General features: G+C 35.1%; 1 protein-coding gene across 1 annotated transcript in view; it reads left to right on the forward strand.

Moving 5' to 3' along the window:
* POLQ (DNA polymerase theta) overlaps positions 1-17,593 on the forward strand; it is a 133,840-nt gene that overhangs the window by 26,078 nt on the left and 90,169 nt on the right. The window contains exons 11-13 of the mRNA XM_027585028.2: positions 122-326; positions 642-784; positions 17,276-17,469. Coding sequence (XP_027440829.2) covers positions 122-326; positions 642-784; positions 17,276-17,469 — 542 coding nt within the window. The remainder of the gene's footprint in view (positions 1-121; positions 327-641; positions 785-17,275; positions 17,470-17,593) is intronic.

Genomic DNA, 17,593 nt, shown 5'->3' on the forward strand with positions numbered 1-17,593 from the left:
AGAGTCTCTACATTTAAGATGCTGAGAATATTTTAAGAGAACAAAATCACTTCTTCTATATCATGAGGGCCTGCATGTCTAGTTAAAAAGTTACAAAAAAATTTCAAACCTCTTTTATCAGATAATAGTTGGTGGAGTGGCAAGTACATCACAAGATATACAGACTTACGCTTCTTGCACATTTTTGGCTGCAAGTATGAAAGAAGGGAAGCTGGGAATTCAGAAGAACCAAGATTCTTTTCAACTTGGAGCAATTGAGGCCTGTGTAATGTGGCTCCTGGAAAACGAATTCATCCAAATTACTGAAGCTAGTAATGGAACAGAAGGTAAATGTGACTTCTTTGTTGCAGTTTACTAGCTTTTTCATCTTGAGTGACTTAAGACTGCTTAGTAAAAGGAAATTGACTTTTCAAACACTCTGAAAGGAAACTGGTTTTTCAAGTGGTATATGAATCAATTTTAATAAGTCAGTGTTGCATTTAGCAACATCAGATAATTAACATAGAATCTGCTCATAAATATCCATGCACTGGACAAAATTTATCAGAGACTAAAAGGTTAATTACAGAATACAGAAAGACAATGTTTTATTTTATTTTTAACACTTGGTTCATTATTTCCCTTTTCCTGCCCCCAACCAGGAAAAGTGTATCATCCAACACATCTCGGTTCAGCAACTCTTTCTTCTTCACTTTCTCCAACTGATACTTTAGATGTTTTTGCCGACCTCCAAAGAGCAATGAAGGGCTTTGTTTTAGAGAATGATCTGCATATTGTTTATCTGGTAAGTTCTGTTTTCTCCACTATTGTGTTTGTAAAATTGGGGAGAAAATGCATATATAGAATCCTGAACATTAAAGATACCCTAAGGGAACATCTTGTTTGTTTCCTTCGACTAGGGTAGTAGTGCTGGGAATAGAGACTAGGTAAGAAGAGAGTTGTTTTAAAGTAATAAGCTAAATGTTACAGTGGCCTTTTAATTTATTTGCCTGCTTATCAATTTAATCTTCTTTCAAAAAGGATTTGAGGTGCTTTATAAAAAACATTTTATAATGTATAAGAGAATAGTAAAGGACAATTGAGATAATGGGAAATTGAAGATAAGATCATAATGTAAAACTCAAGCAAAAGTTGGTACATAACCATGCATGTCTTTAAGTCATGTACAGTTCCTGTAGCCAACTTTGGTTCTGAGTTTTCTAGCAACTACAGCAAAAAGGAAGGCTTGATTAGTCTTAATATTGATAGGATAAGAAAACAAAACAAAACAAATTAGGAAAAGTGGTACCTGGTTGGCTTAGTCAGTAGAGTGTGTGACTCTTGATGGAACACTATCAAGCAAAACAATGTATACATATTGGAATCCAAGATGGAGAAGATAGAAGATGGCAGAAAGTCTCTTTAAAGAAATAATAGCTAAAAACATCCCAAATATGGGGAGAGATATGGACATCTATGTACATGAAGCTAAAGGGGACCCCAAACAGATATAACCCAAAGAGGACTTCACTGGGACACATTATTATCAAACTGTCAAAAATCAAAGAATCAGAATTTTGAAAGCAGCAAGAGAAAAGATGCTTGTCATATACAAGGAAACTCATGAGGCTTCTGGTGGATTTCTCAGCAGAAACTTTGCAGGTCTGGATTAATGGTATGATAAATTCAAAATGTTGAAAGAAAAAACTGCCAATCAAGAATACTATGTGTGGCAGTGCTGTCCTTCAGAAACAAAGAGTGGAAGACTTTGCCAAACAAAAGCTGAGGATATTCACCACCGCTAGATCTACTTTCTAAGAAATGGTAAAGGGAGTTCTTCGTGCTGAAATGAAAGGATGCTAATTAACAATGTAAAAATACATGACTGTATAAAACTCACGGGTAAAGGTAAATTTCTAGTCAAATTCAGATTTCTGAATGTAACGGTAGTTTGTAAATCACTTTTAACTTTATATAAAAGTTAATGAGAGACATATTAAAAATAACTATACCTAAGAGTTCTGTAGGAAGACTCAGAACTCACCTCCTACATGGAACCCACAATATTACACCTATTAATAGGACAGTTCCTCCTGAAGAAGAAATGTGGGCTGACTGAACAGCTATCAAACAACCAAAAAGAACAACAAGAGAGACAGAGATATGGTAACAAAGGGAACCCCCAACCCCAATGCTGCAATGGGGAGGGATGGTATTGAGGGACCTGGAACAGATCCCTCTGTCCTTGTGTACAGAAAAACCATGGTTTAAAAGAGTAACTAGCATATAAGAGACAACACTAGAACTCTGCCAAGTGGTGGAGGAGTTGTGGGAAAGCTCTCCAGGTCAGAGAGACTAGAGAACAACATGGTTTATGTTCTCCTTGGAAGCCTGGACTGGAGCAGTGTCCAGACACCATGTTGGGCATGTCTGGTCATCTTGGTGGACTTGTGACTTCAGTGAGTCCAGCGTCCACAGACCCACCCAAGCCCTAGATGCCCTGGCATGCAGAAGAAAAGCCGTGGTTTTAGAGGGGGGAGAACTGCAGGAATGCTCCCTCCTCTTCCACCTTGAGGGTCCAGACCAGAGCAGTGTTTGGCCACCATAAGGGGCAGGGTTGGGTGCTGTAATTGGAGGGTTCTGACTCCATAACTGGTGGGTCAGATCATCAGACTTTGTGACCTCAGTAAGCCCACGGTTCTGAAGGCCACACCAGCCCCATTTGCATTGCGGCACAGAAGAAAAGCTATAGTTTAAAAGGGCTGAGGAATTGTGGGAGCATACTCTTCCCCTCCACCTTAAAAGCTCAGACTGGAGCACGGTCTGGTTCACCATGAGCTTACAACCTCAGTGAGTCCAGGGTCCGGTAAGCCCATACCAGCTGTCCTGTGGCACCGGGGCACAGAAAAATGTTGCAGTTTTGTGTGTTTTTTTTTTAACTTTTACTTTTTTTTTTTTTTAACTTTGAAAAGTTTATCTTATTTTGTTTCAATTCTTTTCCTTTCGGTTTCATTTTTTTTTCTTATTTTTTTTTAATTCTCTCTGTAAAAAGTCAAAATTTAAAAGAGTAACTAGTGTATACATCCACAGCTCGAGCCAGCCAACAAAGTCATCAAGGACACACAGTCTGTATAGGGGTCACCATACACAAGACAATTCCTTCAACTTTAGGAGATGTAGCAAGCCATTTCGTCTAATCCATAGAAACAGACACAGAAAATCAAGCAAAATGAAAAGACGGAAGTATATGTTCCAAAAGAAAGAAAAAAACCTCAATAAAGGAATTAAATGAAACAGAGATAAGCAATATGCCTGATAAGGAATTTAAAGTAATGATTGTAAAAATACTCCCTGGGCTGGAGAAAAGAATGAAAGAATTTAGTGAGACCTTCAATAAAGTGATAGAAAATATTGAATGAATCAGAACTGAAGAATACAATAACTGAAATAAAAAGCACACTAGAGGGAATCTACAGTGTTTAGAGGATGCAGAAGAAAATATCAGTGATCTGGAAGACAGGGTAATAGAAAACACACAAGTTGAACAGCAAAAAGAGAAAAGATTTTTTAAAAAGGAGGATAGATTAAGAGATCTTTTGAATAACAACAAGCAAATTCACCTTATAGGGGTCCTAGAAGAAGAAGAAAGAAAGGTTTAGAATACTTATTTGAAGAAATAATAACTGAAAAATCTCTCTAACCTAGGGAGGGAAATAGACATCCAAGTCCAAGAAGCACAGATAGTTCCAAACAAGATGAACTCAAGGAGGTCCATACTACAGCACATAATAATTAAAATGTCAAAGGTTAAAGCGGGCGCCTGGGTGGCTCAGTTGGTTGGATGAGTGCCTTCGGCTCAGGTCATGATCCTGGAGTCCCGGGATCGAGCCCCACATCGGGCTCCCTGCTCGGCGGGGAGTCTGCTGCTTCTTCTGACCCTCCTCCCTCTCATGCTCTCTGTCTCTCATTCTCTCTCTCACAAATAAATAAAATCTTTAAAAAAAAAAGTCAAAGGTTAAAGATAAAGAGAGAAATCCTAAAAGCAGCAAGAAGAAACAAAGTTACCTCCATGGGAAAACCTATAAGACTACCTGTTGATTTTTCAGCAGAAGCTTTGCAAGCCAGAGGGGAGTGGCATGATATATTCAAAGTACTGAAAGGAAAATCCTACAACCAAGAATACTCCTGTTAAGATTATCATTCAGATTTGGAGGAGAGATAAAGAGTTTCCCAGACAAACAAGAGGTAAAGGAGTTTATCAAAACTAAAGTAACCTTACAAGAAATAATAAAGGGACTTCTTTAGGTGGAAAAGAAATGGCCATATTTGGACATAAGAAAAATATGAATAAAGAGATGTAAAATATGACAACATGTACATAAAATGTGGAGAAGGGAGTAGAAAAGAGGAAAAAGAATAACATTGGCCATCAGATTAATATGGTTTATTTACTTGGTATATTATATATGAACCTTATGGTAGCCACAAACCGAAAACCTATGATAGATACACAAAAAATAAAGAGAAAGAAAGCTAAACAAAACATTATAGATATTCATCATTCACAAAGAGAGCAAGAGAAGGACAAAGAAGAACCACAAAAACAACCGGAAAACCAAGTTTTTATATTAACTACAACAGTTTTTTAAATTAAGTATATACCTATCAATAAATACTTTTAAATGTGAATGGTCTAAAAAAATAAATGTAAATGGCCTAAATGCTCCAATCAAAAGACATAGAGCAGTAGAATGGATAAAAAAACAAGACCAATCTATGTGCTGCCTAAAAGAGACTTACCTCAAACCTAAAGACGCATATAGACTGGAAGTGAAGGGATGGCAAAACATTTACCATGCAAATGGAAGTGGAAAAGAAAGGGGGGGGGGCGGTGAACCAATACTGACATCAGACAAAATAGACTTTAAAACAAAGAATATATGAGACAAAGAAAGACGTTTCATAATAAAGGGATCAATCCAACAAGAGGATGTAACAATTGTAAATATCTAGATGCCCAACACTGGAGCATCTAAATACATAAAGCAAATATATTTTTTTAAAGATTTTATTTATTTATTTGACAGAGAGAGACACAGAGAGGGAACACAAACAGGGGGAGTTGGAGAAGGAGAAGTAGGCTTCCTGCCAAGCAGGGAGCCCAAAGTGGGGCTCAATCCCATGACCTGAGCCGAAGGCAGATGCTTAATGACTGAGCCACCCAGGCACCCCTACATAAAGCAAATATTAATGGACATGAAGAAAGAAATTGACGGTAATACAATAATAGCAGGGGACTTTAATCCTCCACTTGCTTCAATGGAGAGATCATCCAGACAGAAAATTAGTAAGGAAACAATGTCTTTGAATGAGACATTGGACCAGTTGTTCATAGCAGATATATACAGAACATTCCATCCCAAAACAAAAGAATACACATTCTTATCAAGTGTACATGGAACATTCTCCAGAATAGATCACATATTAGTCCATAAAACAAGCCTCAATAAATTTAAGAAGATTGAAATCATAGCATGAATCTTTTCTGACCACAACAGTATGAAACTAGAAATAAATCACAAGAAAAAAAACTGGAAAAAAACGCAACACACGGAGACTAAACAACATGACACTAAACAATTAATGGGTCAATGAAGCAATCAAAGAAGAAACCAAAAAGTACATAGAGACAAATGAATATGAAAACACAATGGTCCAAAATCTCTGAGACAGCAAAAGCACTTCTAAGAGGAAAGTATATAGCAATACAGGCTTTCCTGAAAAAGCAAAAAAAAAAAAAAAAAAAACTCAAATAAACAATCTAATGTTATGCCTAAAGGAACTAAAAAAAAAACCCCAAAAAAACAAATATTCTTTTTTTTTTTTTAAGATTTATTTATTTATTTTAGAGAGCACGAGCGAGCATGGGGAGGGGCAGAGGGAGAGAAAAACTTTAGTGGACTCCTTGCTGAGCTCAGAGGCTGATGCAGGGCTTGATCCCACAACCCTGAGATCATGATCTGAGCCAAAGCCAAGATTTAGACACTTAACCGACTGAACCTCCCAGGGATGCATTTTATTTTTGGTTATGTTTTTAAGATAACTGTGGCAACTTCTTAAAATAAGACAATGATGAAATTTGCCACATCAATTGACTCACCAGTGATTTCTCTGTAGCATGTGATGCTGTTTGATAGCATTTTACCCACAAGTAGAAATTCTTTCAAAATTGGAGTCAGTCCTCTCAAACCCTGCTGTTGTTTTATCAACTAAGTTTATGTCATACTCTAAATCCTTTTGTCATTTCAACAGTCTTCATAGCATCTGCACCAGGAGTATTTTCTATCTCAAGAAACCACTTTCTTTCCTCATTCATTCAAGTTTTATCAAGAGATTGCAGCAAACCAGTTACATCTTCAGGCTCCAGTTCTAATTCTAGTTGTCTTGCTATTTCCCCCACATCTGCCCTTTCTTCCTCTACTGGAGTCTTGGACCCTAAAGTCATCCATGAGCGTTGGAGTTAACTTCTTCTAAATTCCTGTTAATGTTAGTATTTTGACCTCTTCATGTGAATCATAAATGTTTTTATGGCACCTAGAATGTTGAATCCTTTCTACAAAGTTCTCAATGTACTTTGCCCAGATCCATCTGAGGAATAACTGTCTTTGACAGTGATAGCCTTATGAAATATACAGTTCTTAAAGAGTAAGACTTGAAAGTCAAAATTATAGTTGATCCTTGAACAACATGGGTTTGAACTTTGCAGGTCCACTTGTACATGGATTTTTTTCAACGAATATAGCACAGTACTGTGTGTTTTCTCTTCCTTATGATTTTCTTAACATTTTATTTTCTCTAACTATATCGTAAGAATACAGTATATAATACATATAGCATAAAATATGTGTTAATCAACTGTTTCTGTTATTGGTAAGGCTTTCTGTCAACAGTAGGCTATGAGCAGTTAAGTTTTTGGGGAGTCAGAAGTTATACACAGATTTTCAACTACATGAGCAGTTGGTACCCCAACCCCACATTATTTAAGCATCATCTATACTCCATGATCCATGGACTGCAGAATGGATACTCTGTTAGCAAGCAGGAAGACAACATTTATCTTGTACATCTCCACCAGAGCGCATGGGTGACCAGGTACATTGTCTGCAGTAATTGGAAAGGAATCTTTTTTTTCTTAGTAGGTCTCAACAGTGGGTTTAAAATACTCAGTAAATCATGTTGTGAACAGATATGCTGTCATCTAGGCTTTGCTGTTCCATTTATAGAGCACAGACAGAGTAGATTTAGCATAATTCTTAAGGGCCTTGGGATTTTTGGAATGGTAAATGAGCACTAGCTTCAACTTCAAGTCTCTAGTTGCATAATCCCCTAATAAGAGTCATCCTGTGCTTTGAAACTTTGAAGCCAGGCATTGACTTCTTTCTAGCTATGAAAGTCCTAAATGGCTTTTTCTTCTACTAGAAGGCTATTTTGTCTACATTGAAAATCTGTTGTTTAGTGTATCCACGTTTATTAATGATTTTAGCTCGATCTTCTGGGTAACTTGCTGCAGCTTCTACATCAGCACTTGCTGCTTCACCTTGCACTTTTATGTTATGTTTAAGCTTCTTCCCTTAAACCTCATGACCCAACCTCTGCTAGCTTCCAACTTCTCTTGGATAGCTTCCTCACTTCTTTCAGCCTTCATAGAATAGAAGAGTTAGACTTGCCCTGGATTAGGCTTTGGCTTAAGGGAGTGTTGTAGCTGTTTTGATCTTCTATCCAGAGCACTGAAATTTTCTTCACATCAGCAATAAGTCTGTTTCACTTTCTTATCATTTGTGTGTTTAGTGGAGTAGTATTTTTAATTTAAATGTTCAGGAACTTTTCCTTTGCAGTCACAGCGGGGCTAGCGGAAGAAGCCTAGCTTTCGGCCTGTCTCAGCTTTTGACATGCCTCCTTTTTTTCCCCCAAAGATTTCATTCATTTTATTTGAGAGAGACAGAGTGAGAGAGAGCATGAGCAGGGGGGTGTGGGAGAAGCAGACCTTTTGCTGAAAAGGGAGCCCGATGTGGGGCTTGATCCCAGGACCCTGAGATCATGACCTGAGCTGAAGGCGGATGCTTAACTGACTGAACCACCCAGGCACCCCTTGACATGCCTTCTTCGCTAAGCTTAATGATTTCTAGCTTTTGATTTAGGAGATGTGGGACTCTTCCTTTCATTTGAGGGTTTTTGTGGAGGCCATTGTAGGGTTATTAACTGGCCTAATTTAAATATCTTTGTGTCTCAGGGAATAGGGAAACTCTAGGAGAGGGAGAGAGAGAGGGTAACAGTTGCTCAGTGGAGCAGTCAAGACACACAATATTTATCAAGTTCACTATTTTTATGGGTGTGGTTATTGATACCTTAAGACAATTACAGTAGTAACATCAAAGATCACTGGTCATAGATCACCATAACAAATATATAATGAAAAAGTTTGAAATACTGTTAGAATTATCAAATGTGACCCAGAGACATGAAGTAAGCCAATGCTGTTGGAAAAATGGTGCCAATAGACTTGCTCAAAGCAGGGCTGTCACAAACCTTTAATTTGTAAAAAAGACAATATCTGTGAAGCACAATAAAGTGAAGCACATAAAACAAGATATTCCTTTTTTGTTTTATAAATATTACCAATTACATATGTATATTCTTACTCTACCTTCTTTCTTATACAGAAGATAGTACGCTGTGTACCTTTTTTGTACCATCTTTGTTTCTTAACAATATACCTTGAAAATCACTCTGTCAGTTCGGAGTGGAGATTTTTAATTCTTTTTAAAAATATCTGTATAACTCCATTGTGTGTATACCAGTATTTATTCAATCAATTCTCTATTGATGGACATTTGGGTTGTTTCCAATATTTTGTTGTGGCAAGTGATCCTACAGTGAATAACTGGTGCATATATTGTTTAGTTTTGATGGGGGAGTATCTTTAGGAAAGACTCCCTAAAGTACAATTGCTGGATAAATTATAAAGGCATATTAATTTTGGTTTTACAAAATTGTCCTCTGTAAGATTTGTATCATTTTCCAATTGTAACAGCACTATATGAGAGTAGTTATTTTTCCACAAACTGATGAATATATTGTCAAGCTTTTATACTTTTTAGTATAGTTTTAATTTATATTTTTAAAAAATATGAATAAAATTGAACATTTTTTCCATTTGTTAAAGGACAGTATGCTTTTCCCCCCATGAATTGTCCATGTCTTTTGTTTATTTTTCTTTTGTGTTTTGGTCTTTTTCTTAAGTTTTAAAGGTTATTTTATATGTTAGGAAGAGTAGTGCTTTGTGGTATAAGTTGAAAGTATTTTTCTCCTAGTTTTTATGTGGCTTTGACTATATTTAAAGTATTTTTCTCCTAGTTTTTATGTGACTCTGACTATATTTATAAGTTGAAAGTATTTTTCTCCTAGTTTTTATGTGGCTTTGACTATATTTATTGTGTATTTTACCTCACATTTTTCTAAAAATGTAGTTGAATTTGTGAGCTTTTGTATCAGTGAGAAATGCTTTTCTTGCTCTAAGATTATAAAGGAATTCTCTTACATTTTCTTCAAGTAATTGAGTATGGTTCCCTTCTTTTGAGCTATGTTCCATTTGGAATTTTTTCTAGTACAGTAGTCACACCTTATTCATGGGGGATACATTCCAAGACCACCAGTGGTTGCCTGACACCCAGATACCATTGAACCCTGTGTATATTTTGTTTTTTTCTATACCTACATACTTATGATAAAAGTTTAATTTATAAATTAGGCACAATAAGAGATTAATAACAACAGAACAATTATAACATAATAAGCTTTGTGAATGTGATCTTTCTCTCAAAATATGTTGTTTACTCACCCTTCTTGTGATGATGTGAGATAATAAATTGCCTATGTAATGAGATGAAGTGAGGTGAATGCTATTGGCATTGTGATGTAGCGTGAAGCTACTATTGACCTTCTCATGATATATTATCTGCTTCTGGACCATGGTTAACTGTGGATAACTAAAACAATGGAAAGTGAAGTCACAGATAAGCCAGGGGTTACTGTATATTTTATTTTTTATCTTTTTATTTTATCTTTTTTTTGATAGTCTCAATCTGTAGTCACAGTTTCATTTATTAAAAGGTTTATTTACATACAACAAATGAAAAATTTTCGGCTTTTATCTTTCCTTTTTTTCTCCATTTTTTAAACAAGATTTATTTATTTTAGAGCATGTGAGGAGGGGGAGGAGCAGGGGGAGGGAGAGAGAAGGAGAGAGAGAGAAAGAGAGAGAGAAAAAAGAAGCAGACTCCCTACTGAGCCCGACGCAGGGCCTCATCCCATGACCCCGAGGTCACAACCTGAGCTGAAATCAAGAGTTGGAGCTGAAACAACATTTGGAGCTGAACCAACTGAGCCACCCAGGGCACCCCTCCTTCTTTTTTAAGTTGATTGGTCTTATTCATGAAAAGGAATGTTTCTCTATTTCTTTAAGTCTATTTTTGGGCCTCCAAGAGTCTTCTGAAAATTTTCTCATACAGAATTTGAATATGTATTTTTAAATTACATATATTTAAAATAAATTTTTAATTAAAATTAAAATTTTTAATTTTTAAAATAGCTTTGTTGCAATATGGTTCACAGCATATTTACACTTACACATTTAAAGTGTAAGTCAGTGATTTTTGGTATATTCACAGAGTGGTGCAATTATCACCAATATCTAATTTCAGAACATTTTCATCACCCCAGCAAGAAACCCTGTATGCATCAGCAGTCACTCCCAAATTTTCTCCAATCTCCTCATTCTCCCTTAGTCCTAAACAACCACTAATGCAATGGTATGCCTTCTGTTTCTATAGACTTTCCTATTCTGGGATCATATAATATGTGGTCTTTTATGACTGGTTCCTTTCACTTAGCATAATGTTTCCAAGTTTTGTCTATGGCATAACATGTATCCTTTTTTTTCTATTCTGGAAAACTTTTTAAAAAAATTGAGTATAAAAAATTTGAGTACAGTTGACACATGATGTTAACATTAGTTTCAGGTATACAACATAGTGATTCAACAACTCTGTATTTTGCTGTGCTCACCATAAATGTTAACTACCATCTGTCACTATGCAATGCTATTACAATACCATTGACTATATTCCTTATACTGTACCTTTTATTCCTGTGACTTACTTCATAACTGGAAGCCTGTATCTCCCACTCCCCTTCACTCGTTTTGCCTACCCCACCACCCCTCTTCCCTCTGGCAACTCTTAGTTTTCTGTATTTATATGTCTGATTCTGCTTTTTTGTTTCTTTATTATTTTGTTTTTTAGATTCCACATATAAATGAAATCATAGGGTATTTGTCTTTCTCTGACTTATTCCACTTAGCGTTATATAGTCTAGATCTGTCCATGTTGTCACAAATGTCAAGATCTCATACTTTTTTATGGCTGAGTAATATTTCATTGTATATGTGTACCACATCTTCTTTATCCATTCATCTGTTGATGGACACTTGGGCTACTTCTATATCTTGACTATTGTAAATAATGCTGCAATAAAGTGTGTATCAGTTCTTAAGTCCTTTATATTGCAGAATAATATTCCGTTGTATGGATGTACTGCATCTCTACGTATCCATTCATCAATTAATGGACATTTGATATATTTTTTATTTTTGGCTATCATGAATAATGCTGCTGTGAACATTCGTGTCCAAGTCTTTACATGGACATATGTTTCAAATTCTCTAGGGTATATCCCTAGGAGTAGAATTGTTGGGTTATATGGTAACTTTATTTTTAACATTTTGAGAGTTTTGAAACTCCTCAAAAGCATCTGGATATTATATTTCCACCAGCAATGTACATGGGCTTCTATCCTTTACATCTTCTCCAATGCCTGTTTTTATTTCTCTTTTTGAATATATCCTTATGAGTATGTGGTGCTCTCTTATTATACTTTGGACTTGCATTTCCTTAATGGCTAATAATGTTGAGCATCTTTTCATGTGTTTATTGATCATATGAATATCTTAGAAAAATATTCAGATCCTCTGCCATTTTTAATTTTTTTTATTATTGAGATAAGCGTTTTTTATATATTCTTGATACAAGTCTTTTTTCAGATATAGGATTTAGAAATATTTTCTTCCATTCTGTGGGTTGTCTTTTCATGTTCTTGATGATTTTTGAAGCACAGAAGTTGTGAGTTTTGGTCAGTTTATCAGTTTTTTTTCTTTTGGTGTCATATCTGGAAATCTATGTAACTCAGTGTCACAAGGATGCATTCCTATGTTTTCTTCTAAGTTTTATAGTTTTGTCTTACATTGACACATATGATCCACTTGGACTTTTGTGACTGAGGTAAGATGGGAATCTAACTTCATTTCTTTTCATGTGCATATCCAGGTGTCCCTGCTCCGTTTGTTGAAAATCCATTAATTTTCTTGTCATCCTTGTCAAAAATCAATTGATCATGAATGTGAGGGTTTCTTTCTGGGCTTTCAATTCTATTTTATTGATCTATATTTATCCTTATGCTGGAACTGTACTGTTTTGATCACTGTAGCTTGGTAGTAAGTTTTGAAATCAAGAAATGTGAGCCCTCTAATTTTGTGTTCTTGGAAAAAATTTTTGACCATTCTGGGTCACTTGCATTTCCTTATAAATTTTAGGATCATCTTCCCGATTTCTGCAAAGAAGCCAGGTTAATTTTGATAGGGATTGTGTAGAATTGGTAGGTCAATTTGGGAAATATTGCCATCTTAACAATATTAAGTTTCCCAGTCCTTGCAGATAGGCTGTCTTTTTCATTTACTTAGGTCTTTAATTTCTTTCAAAAATTTTTAGTTTTCAGAGTACAAGTTTTGTATTTTTTTGTTAAGCTTATTGCTAAGCATTTTATTCTTTTTGATGCTATCATAAATGGAATTTATTTCTTCACATTTACAGATTGTTTATTAAAGTATACATAAAAACTTATTTTTTACATTGATCTTGTATCCTGTAACCTATTAAACTTGTTCATTAATTTTAATACTATTTTTGTGCATTGCTCAGGATTTTCTATATACAAGATCACACCATCTGCAAATAGAGATAGTTTTGCTTCCTCCTTTCCAGTCTGGATGTCTTTTATTTACTTTTCTTTCTCCTAATTGACCATTAGAATAGCCAATAAAATATGGAATAGAAGTAGCAACAGCAGACATGTTGTTTTGTTCCTTATCTTGGGGCAAAAGTATTCAGTTTTTCACCATTAATCTTGGTGGTGTGGGTTTTTTGCGGGTGGCCTTTATTAGGTTGAGGAAGTTCCTTTCTATTGCTAGTTTGTTGAGTGTTTTTATCATGAGAGGTTATTAGATTTGTCAAGTGTTTTTGCCACATCTGTTGAGATCATCATCTGGTTTTGTCCATTTTATTGATATAGTGTATTAATTGATTTTCAGATATTTAATCTTGGATTTTCTGGGTAAATCCCACTTGGTTATTTGTATAATACTATTTATCTGTTGCTAATATTTTACTGAGGATTGTTGTATCTATATTTATTAGATATATTGTCTGTAGTTCTCTTTTCTCATGATGACTTTGTGTGGTTTTGAGGAAGAATTTGTGAAAGATTGTTGTTATTTCTTATTTAAACATTTGATAGATTTCACGAGTCAAACTATTTGGGCCTGGACTTTTCTTTGGAGTAAATTTATTACTAATTCAACCTCTTGTAATAGGTCTATTCATATCTCTTGTTTTTTCCTGAATCAATTTTGGTAGTTTGTATGTTTCCAGGAATTTGTTCATTTCATCTAGATTATCTAATTTATTGGTATTCAGTTCACATTACTTCCTTATAACCCCATCCTTTTTTCCTCTGTACATTCAATAGTGTGTCCCTTCTTCCATTTCTGACTTTAGTAATTTAAGTCTTCTCACTTATTTCTGGATCAGTCTAGCTAAAGGTTTTTCAATTTTGTTGATCTTTTTAAAGCACTGTTAAAAGTATTTAAACAAGGAGGCCATTAGACAGAGGTGACTCTAATGCCTTGGTAGTTTACATAAGCAAACCAAAACTTAAGTCAGAGGCAGTACACTCAAATCTAAGAAATTTAAACTTGAGAACAACTAATCACAAACAGCCAATGAGCCTTCCCCACATAAGGCAAGTGCTTAAGCTATAACCAAATAATTGCTTTGTTTTGCTTTGCTTCAGTATCTTCTCTACAAAAACTTTGCTCCCAGCTCCTGTTAGTGGAGGACTTCTAACCACTATTGGTTTGGCACTGCCCAATTCAAATCAATGTATGCTTAAATAAACTCTTGCAAAATTTTATGTGCTTCAGTTTGCCTTTTACCAGAACAAATTTTTGTTTAGTTGACTTATCTTTATTATTTTTGACTTTCTACTTCATTGGTTTCTGCTCTTTATTATTTTCTTCCTTCTTCCTTTGGTTTTACTTTGTCCTTCTACTTGCAAGTGTCTTAATGTGGAAGATTAGTGTATTGGTTTGAGACCTTATTTTTTTTAATGTAGACATTTAAAGCTGTACATTTTCCTCAAAATACTACTTTTACTGAATCTTGTGATAAATTTGGTATATAATGTTTTCATTTGTTATATTCACTTATTTCAAGGTATTTTGCAATTTCTCTTATGATTTTCTAGGACCCACTGTTATTAGTAGTTTCTTGTTTAATTCCCACATTGTGAATTTCCAAATTTTTTTGTCATTTATTTCTAATTTCATTCCATTGTCAGAAAACATATGTTGTGTAATTTTAATACTTAGACACACACACACACACACACACACACGTATATATAAGTATACACAAGTATGTCTTAAGCAATCTCTACACCAAATGGGCTTTTACTTACAACCTTGAGATCAAGAGTCGCACATTCCACTGACTGAGCCAGCCAGGCGCACTTACACTTTTATATGTTGAAGCTTGTTTTATTGCCCACATATGGTCTATCCTGGAGAATGTTCTGTGTGTTCAAGAAGAATGTGCACTTTTTTTTTTAAACACAATTCTCTCTTTAAAGAGTAGTTTATTTTTTTAAGATTTTATTTATTTGAGAGAGAGAGAGAGAGAGCACAAGCATGAGCAGTGGGGAGGGGCAGAGGGAAAGAGAGAAGCAGACTCCCCGCTGAGCAGGGAGCCTGATGTGGGGCTCGATCCCAGGACCCCAGACCATGACCTGAGCTCAGATGTTCAACCGACTGAGCCACCCAGGCACCCCAAATGTGCACTCTAGTTGGATGGAGTTCTACAAATGTCTGCTAGGTCTAGTTGATTTAGAATGTTATTTTAGAAGATTAAGTTGATCTGCTTACTTGTTCTATCCATTGTTGAAAGTTGGGGTATTTAAGTCTTCAACTATTATTTTTGAATTGTCTCTGTTTTCTTCCAAGTATTGTTCAGGTATTTTGGCACCCTGTATATATTTATAGTTGTTCATATATACTTGATGGATTGATCCTTTTATCATTATAGAATGTTCCTCTTATTTTTATTAACATTTTTTAACATTCTATTTTATGTGCTATTAGTATGGCCACTCCATATTTATTATGGTTGTCATTTGCATGATACTTTCCCTTTTCCTTTCCTTTTACTTTTGAACTATTTGTATTTTTGTATCTATATTGTGTCTCTTACAGACAACATATAGTTGGATTCTGGTTTTTTATGTAGTCTGTTAATCTACCTTTGGTTATTTAACCCATTCACATTTAATGTTATTAGTAACCTGGAGTAACAGCTATGTTTTGTCTTTTTATTTTCTATATATCTTATGTCCTTTTTGTTCTGTACATTTTTTTATGGATTTCTTTTGGATTAAGTAAATATTTCCTAGTATAACATTGCAATTTATTTAATTTTTCTCTATTTTTTGAAGCTATTCCTAGTTACAATATAGCTTAAAATTTATACTAACTTAATTCCAGTGAGATATAGAAACATAATTCTTGAATAATGCTATTCTTTTTTGTGCTATTACTGTTATACATGTACATCTATAGGTGTCACAAACCCAGTAGTACATTGTTATTATTTATGTAATTTTATGTCTTTAAAGAATGTGAGAGGAGAGAAAAATGTATATTCGTAGAGCTTGTTACATTAAAATTCTTATGATTTGTGTTTTTCTTTATTTGTTCCTTGGATTTTAGTTATTATCTCTTGTCATTTCCTTGCTCCAAAACAGCTTTGCTCTGTTAACTCTAAACAGAGCAAAGAGAACTTTAAGTAAAAAATGAGTTTATTCAGGAATAGCAGAGGAATTACAGTTTTTTTGCATAGTCTCTATTGATATATCTTCATGTTTTCTCATTCTTCTGCCAGTTTGCTTCTAATGTTGAGCTCTATAGTGAATTATTTATTTCAGTTGTTATACTCTTCACCTTCAGAATTTCCATTTTTAAAAATATTTATTTATTTATTTATTTATTTGACAGAGAGAGACACAGCGAGAGAGGGAACACAAGCAGGGGGAGTGGGAGAGGGAGAAGTAGGCCTCCTGCTGAACAGGGAGCCGGATACGGGGCTCAATCCCAGGACCCGGGGATCATGACCCGAGCCAAAGGCAGACGCTTAATGACTGAGCCACCCCGGTGCCCCAGCCATTTGTTTTTTTTTTTAATCCTTTCCTTTTATTTTTATTCTCTACTTGATGAGACACTGTCATCATACCTTCCTTTACTTCATTTAGCATGTTTTTCTTTTGTTCTTTGACCATATTTTTCTACTTTGAAGTCTTTGACATTCCCAACATCTGGAATCTCTCAAAGGTGTTTCTTTCGCAAGCTTTTCCCCTTGTGTTTGGGATACACATTCCTGTTTCTTTTCATGTCTCATAGTTTTTATTGTTGTTGTTGAACCCTGGATATGTTAGATAATATAGCAGTGGTGAATATTGATTCCTCCTTTCCTTCCCTCCTTTTTCTCTTCTGATCCTGATCCTTTCTTGGAAATCAGAAAATACTTAAGATTGTACTTAGCATCAGAATGTTGGGATTAAAAGTGTCTGTGATTAAAGTTCTTGGATTCTGTAAAATCCAGTTCGTATGATCAGTGGTCTCGTCTCTTTTGGTTATGAGTTGTTTGTGAATAAATGAAATTTCTATATAAATGAGATATCACATTTAGAAATTTTTCCAAATGCTGAGGCCTTTGTTTTTAATATAAAGTCTACTTTTATAGTTTTATTCCTTTTGTAATGCAATAATTTAGCTAATGAATGATTCTTCTTCCCTTAGGTTACACCTATGTTTGAGGATTGGACTACTATTGATTGGTATCAATTTTTCTGTTTATGGGAGAAATTGCCAACTTCTATGAAACGGGTGGCAGAGCTAGTGGGAGTTGAAGAAGGGTTCTTGGCTCGCTGTGTGAAAGGAGAAGTCATAGCCAGAACTGAGAGACAGCAACGCCAGATGGCCATCCATAAAAGGTAAACACCAAGGAGCCTTGACTGTCTGGTATTTAAAACAGTTTTGGATATATAGTAGTTGTTCAGTTTACTAAAGTCACTTTCATTATCATTAAAATCAAAGTTTTAGGGGCGCTTGAGTGGC

Source organism: Zalophus californianus, chromosome 1 (assembly GCF_009762305.2).
Source record: "Zalophus californianus isolate mZalCal1 chromosome 1, mZalCal1.pri.v2, whole genome shotgun sequence".
In the NCBI taxonomy this organism is placed as follows: Eukaryota; Metazoa; Chordata; class Mammalia; order Carnivora; family Otariidae; genus Zalophus; species Zalophus californianus.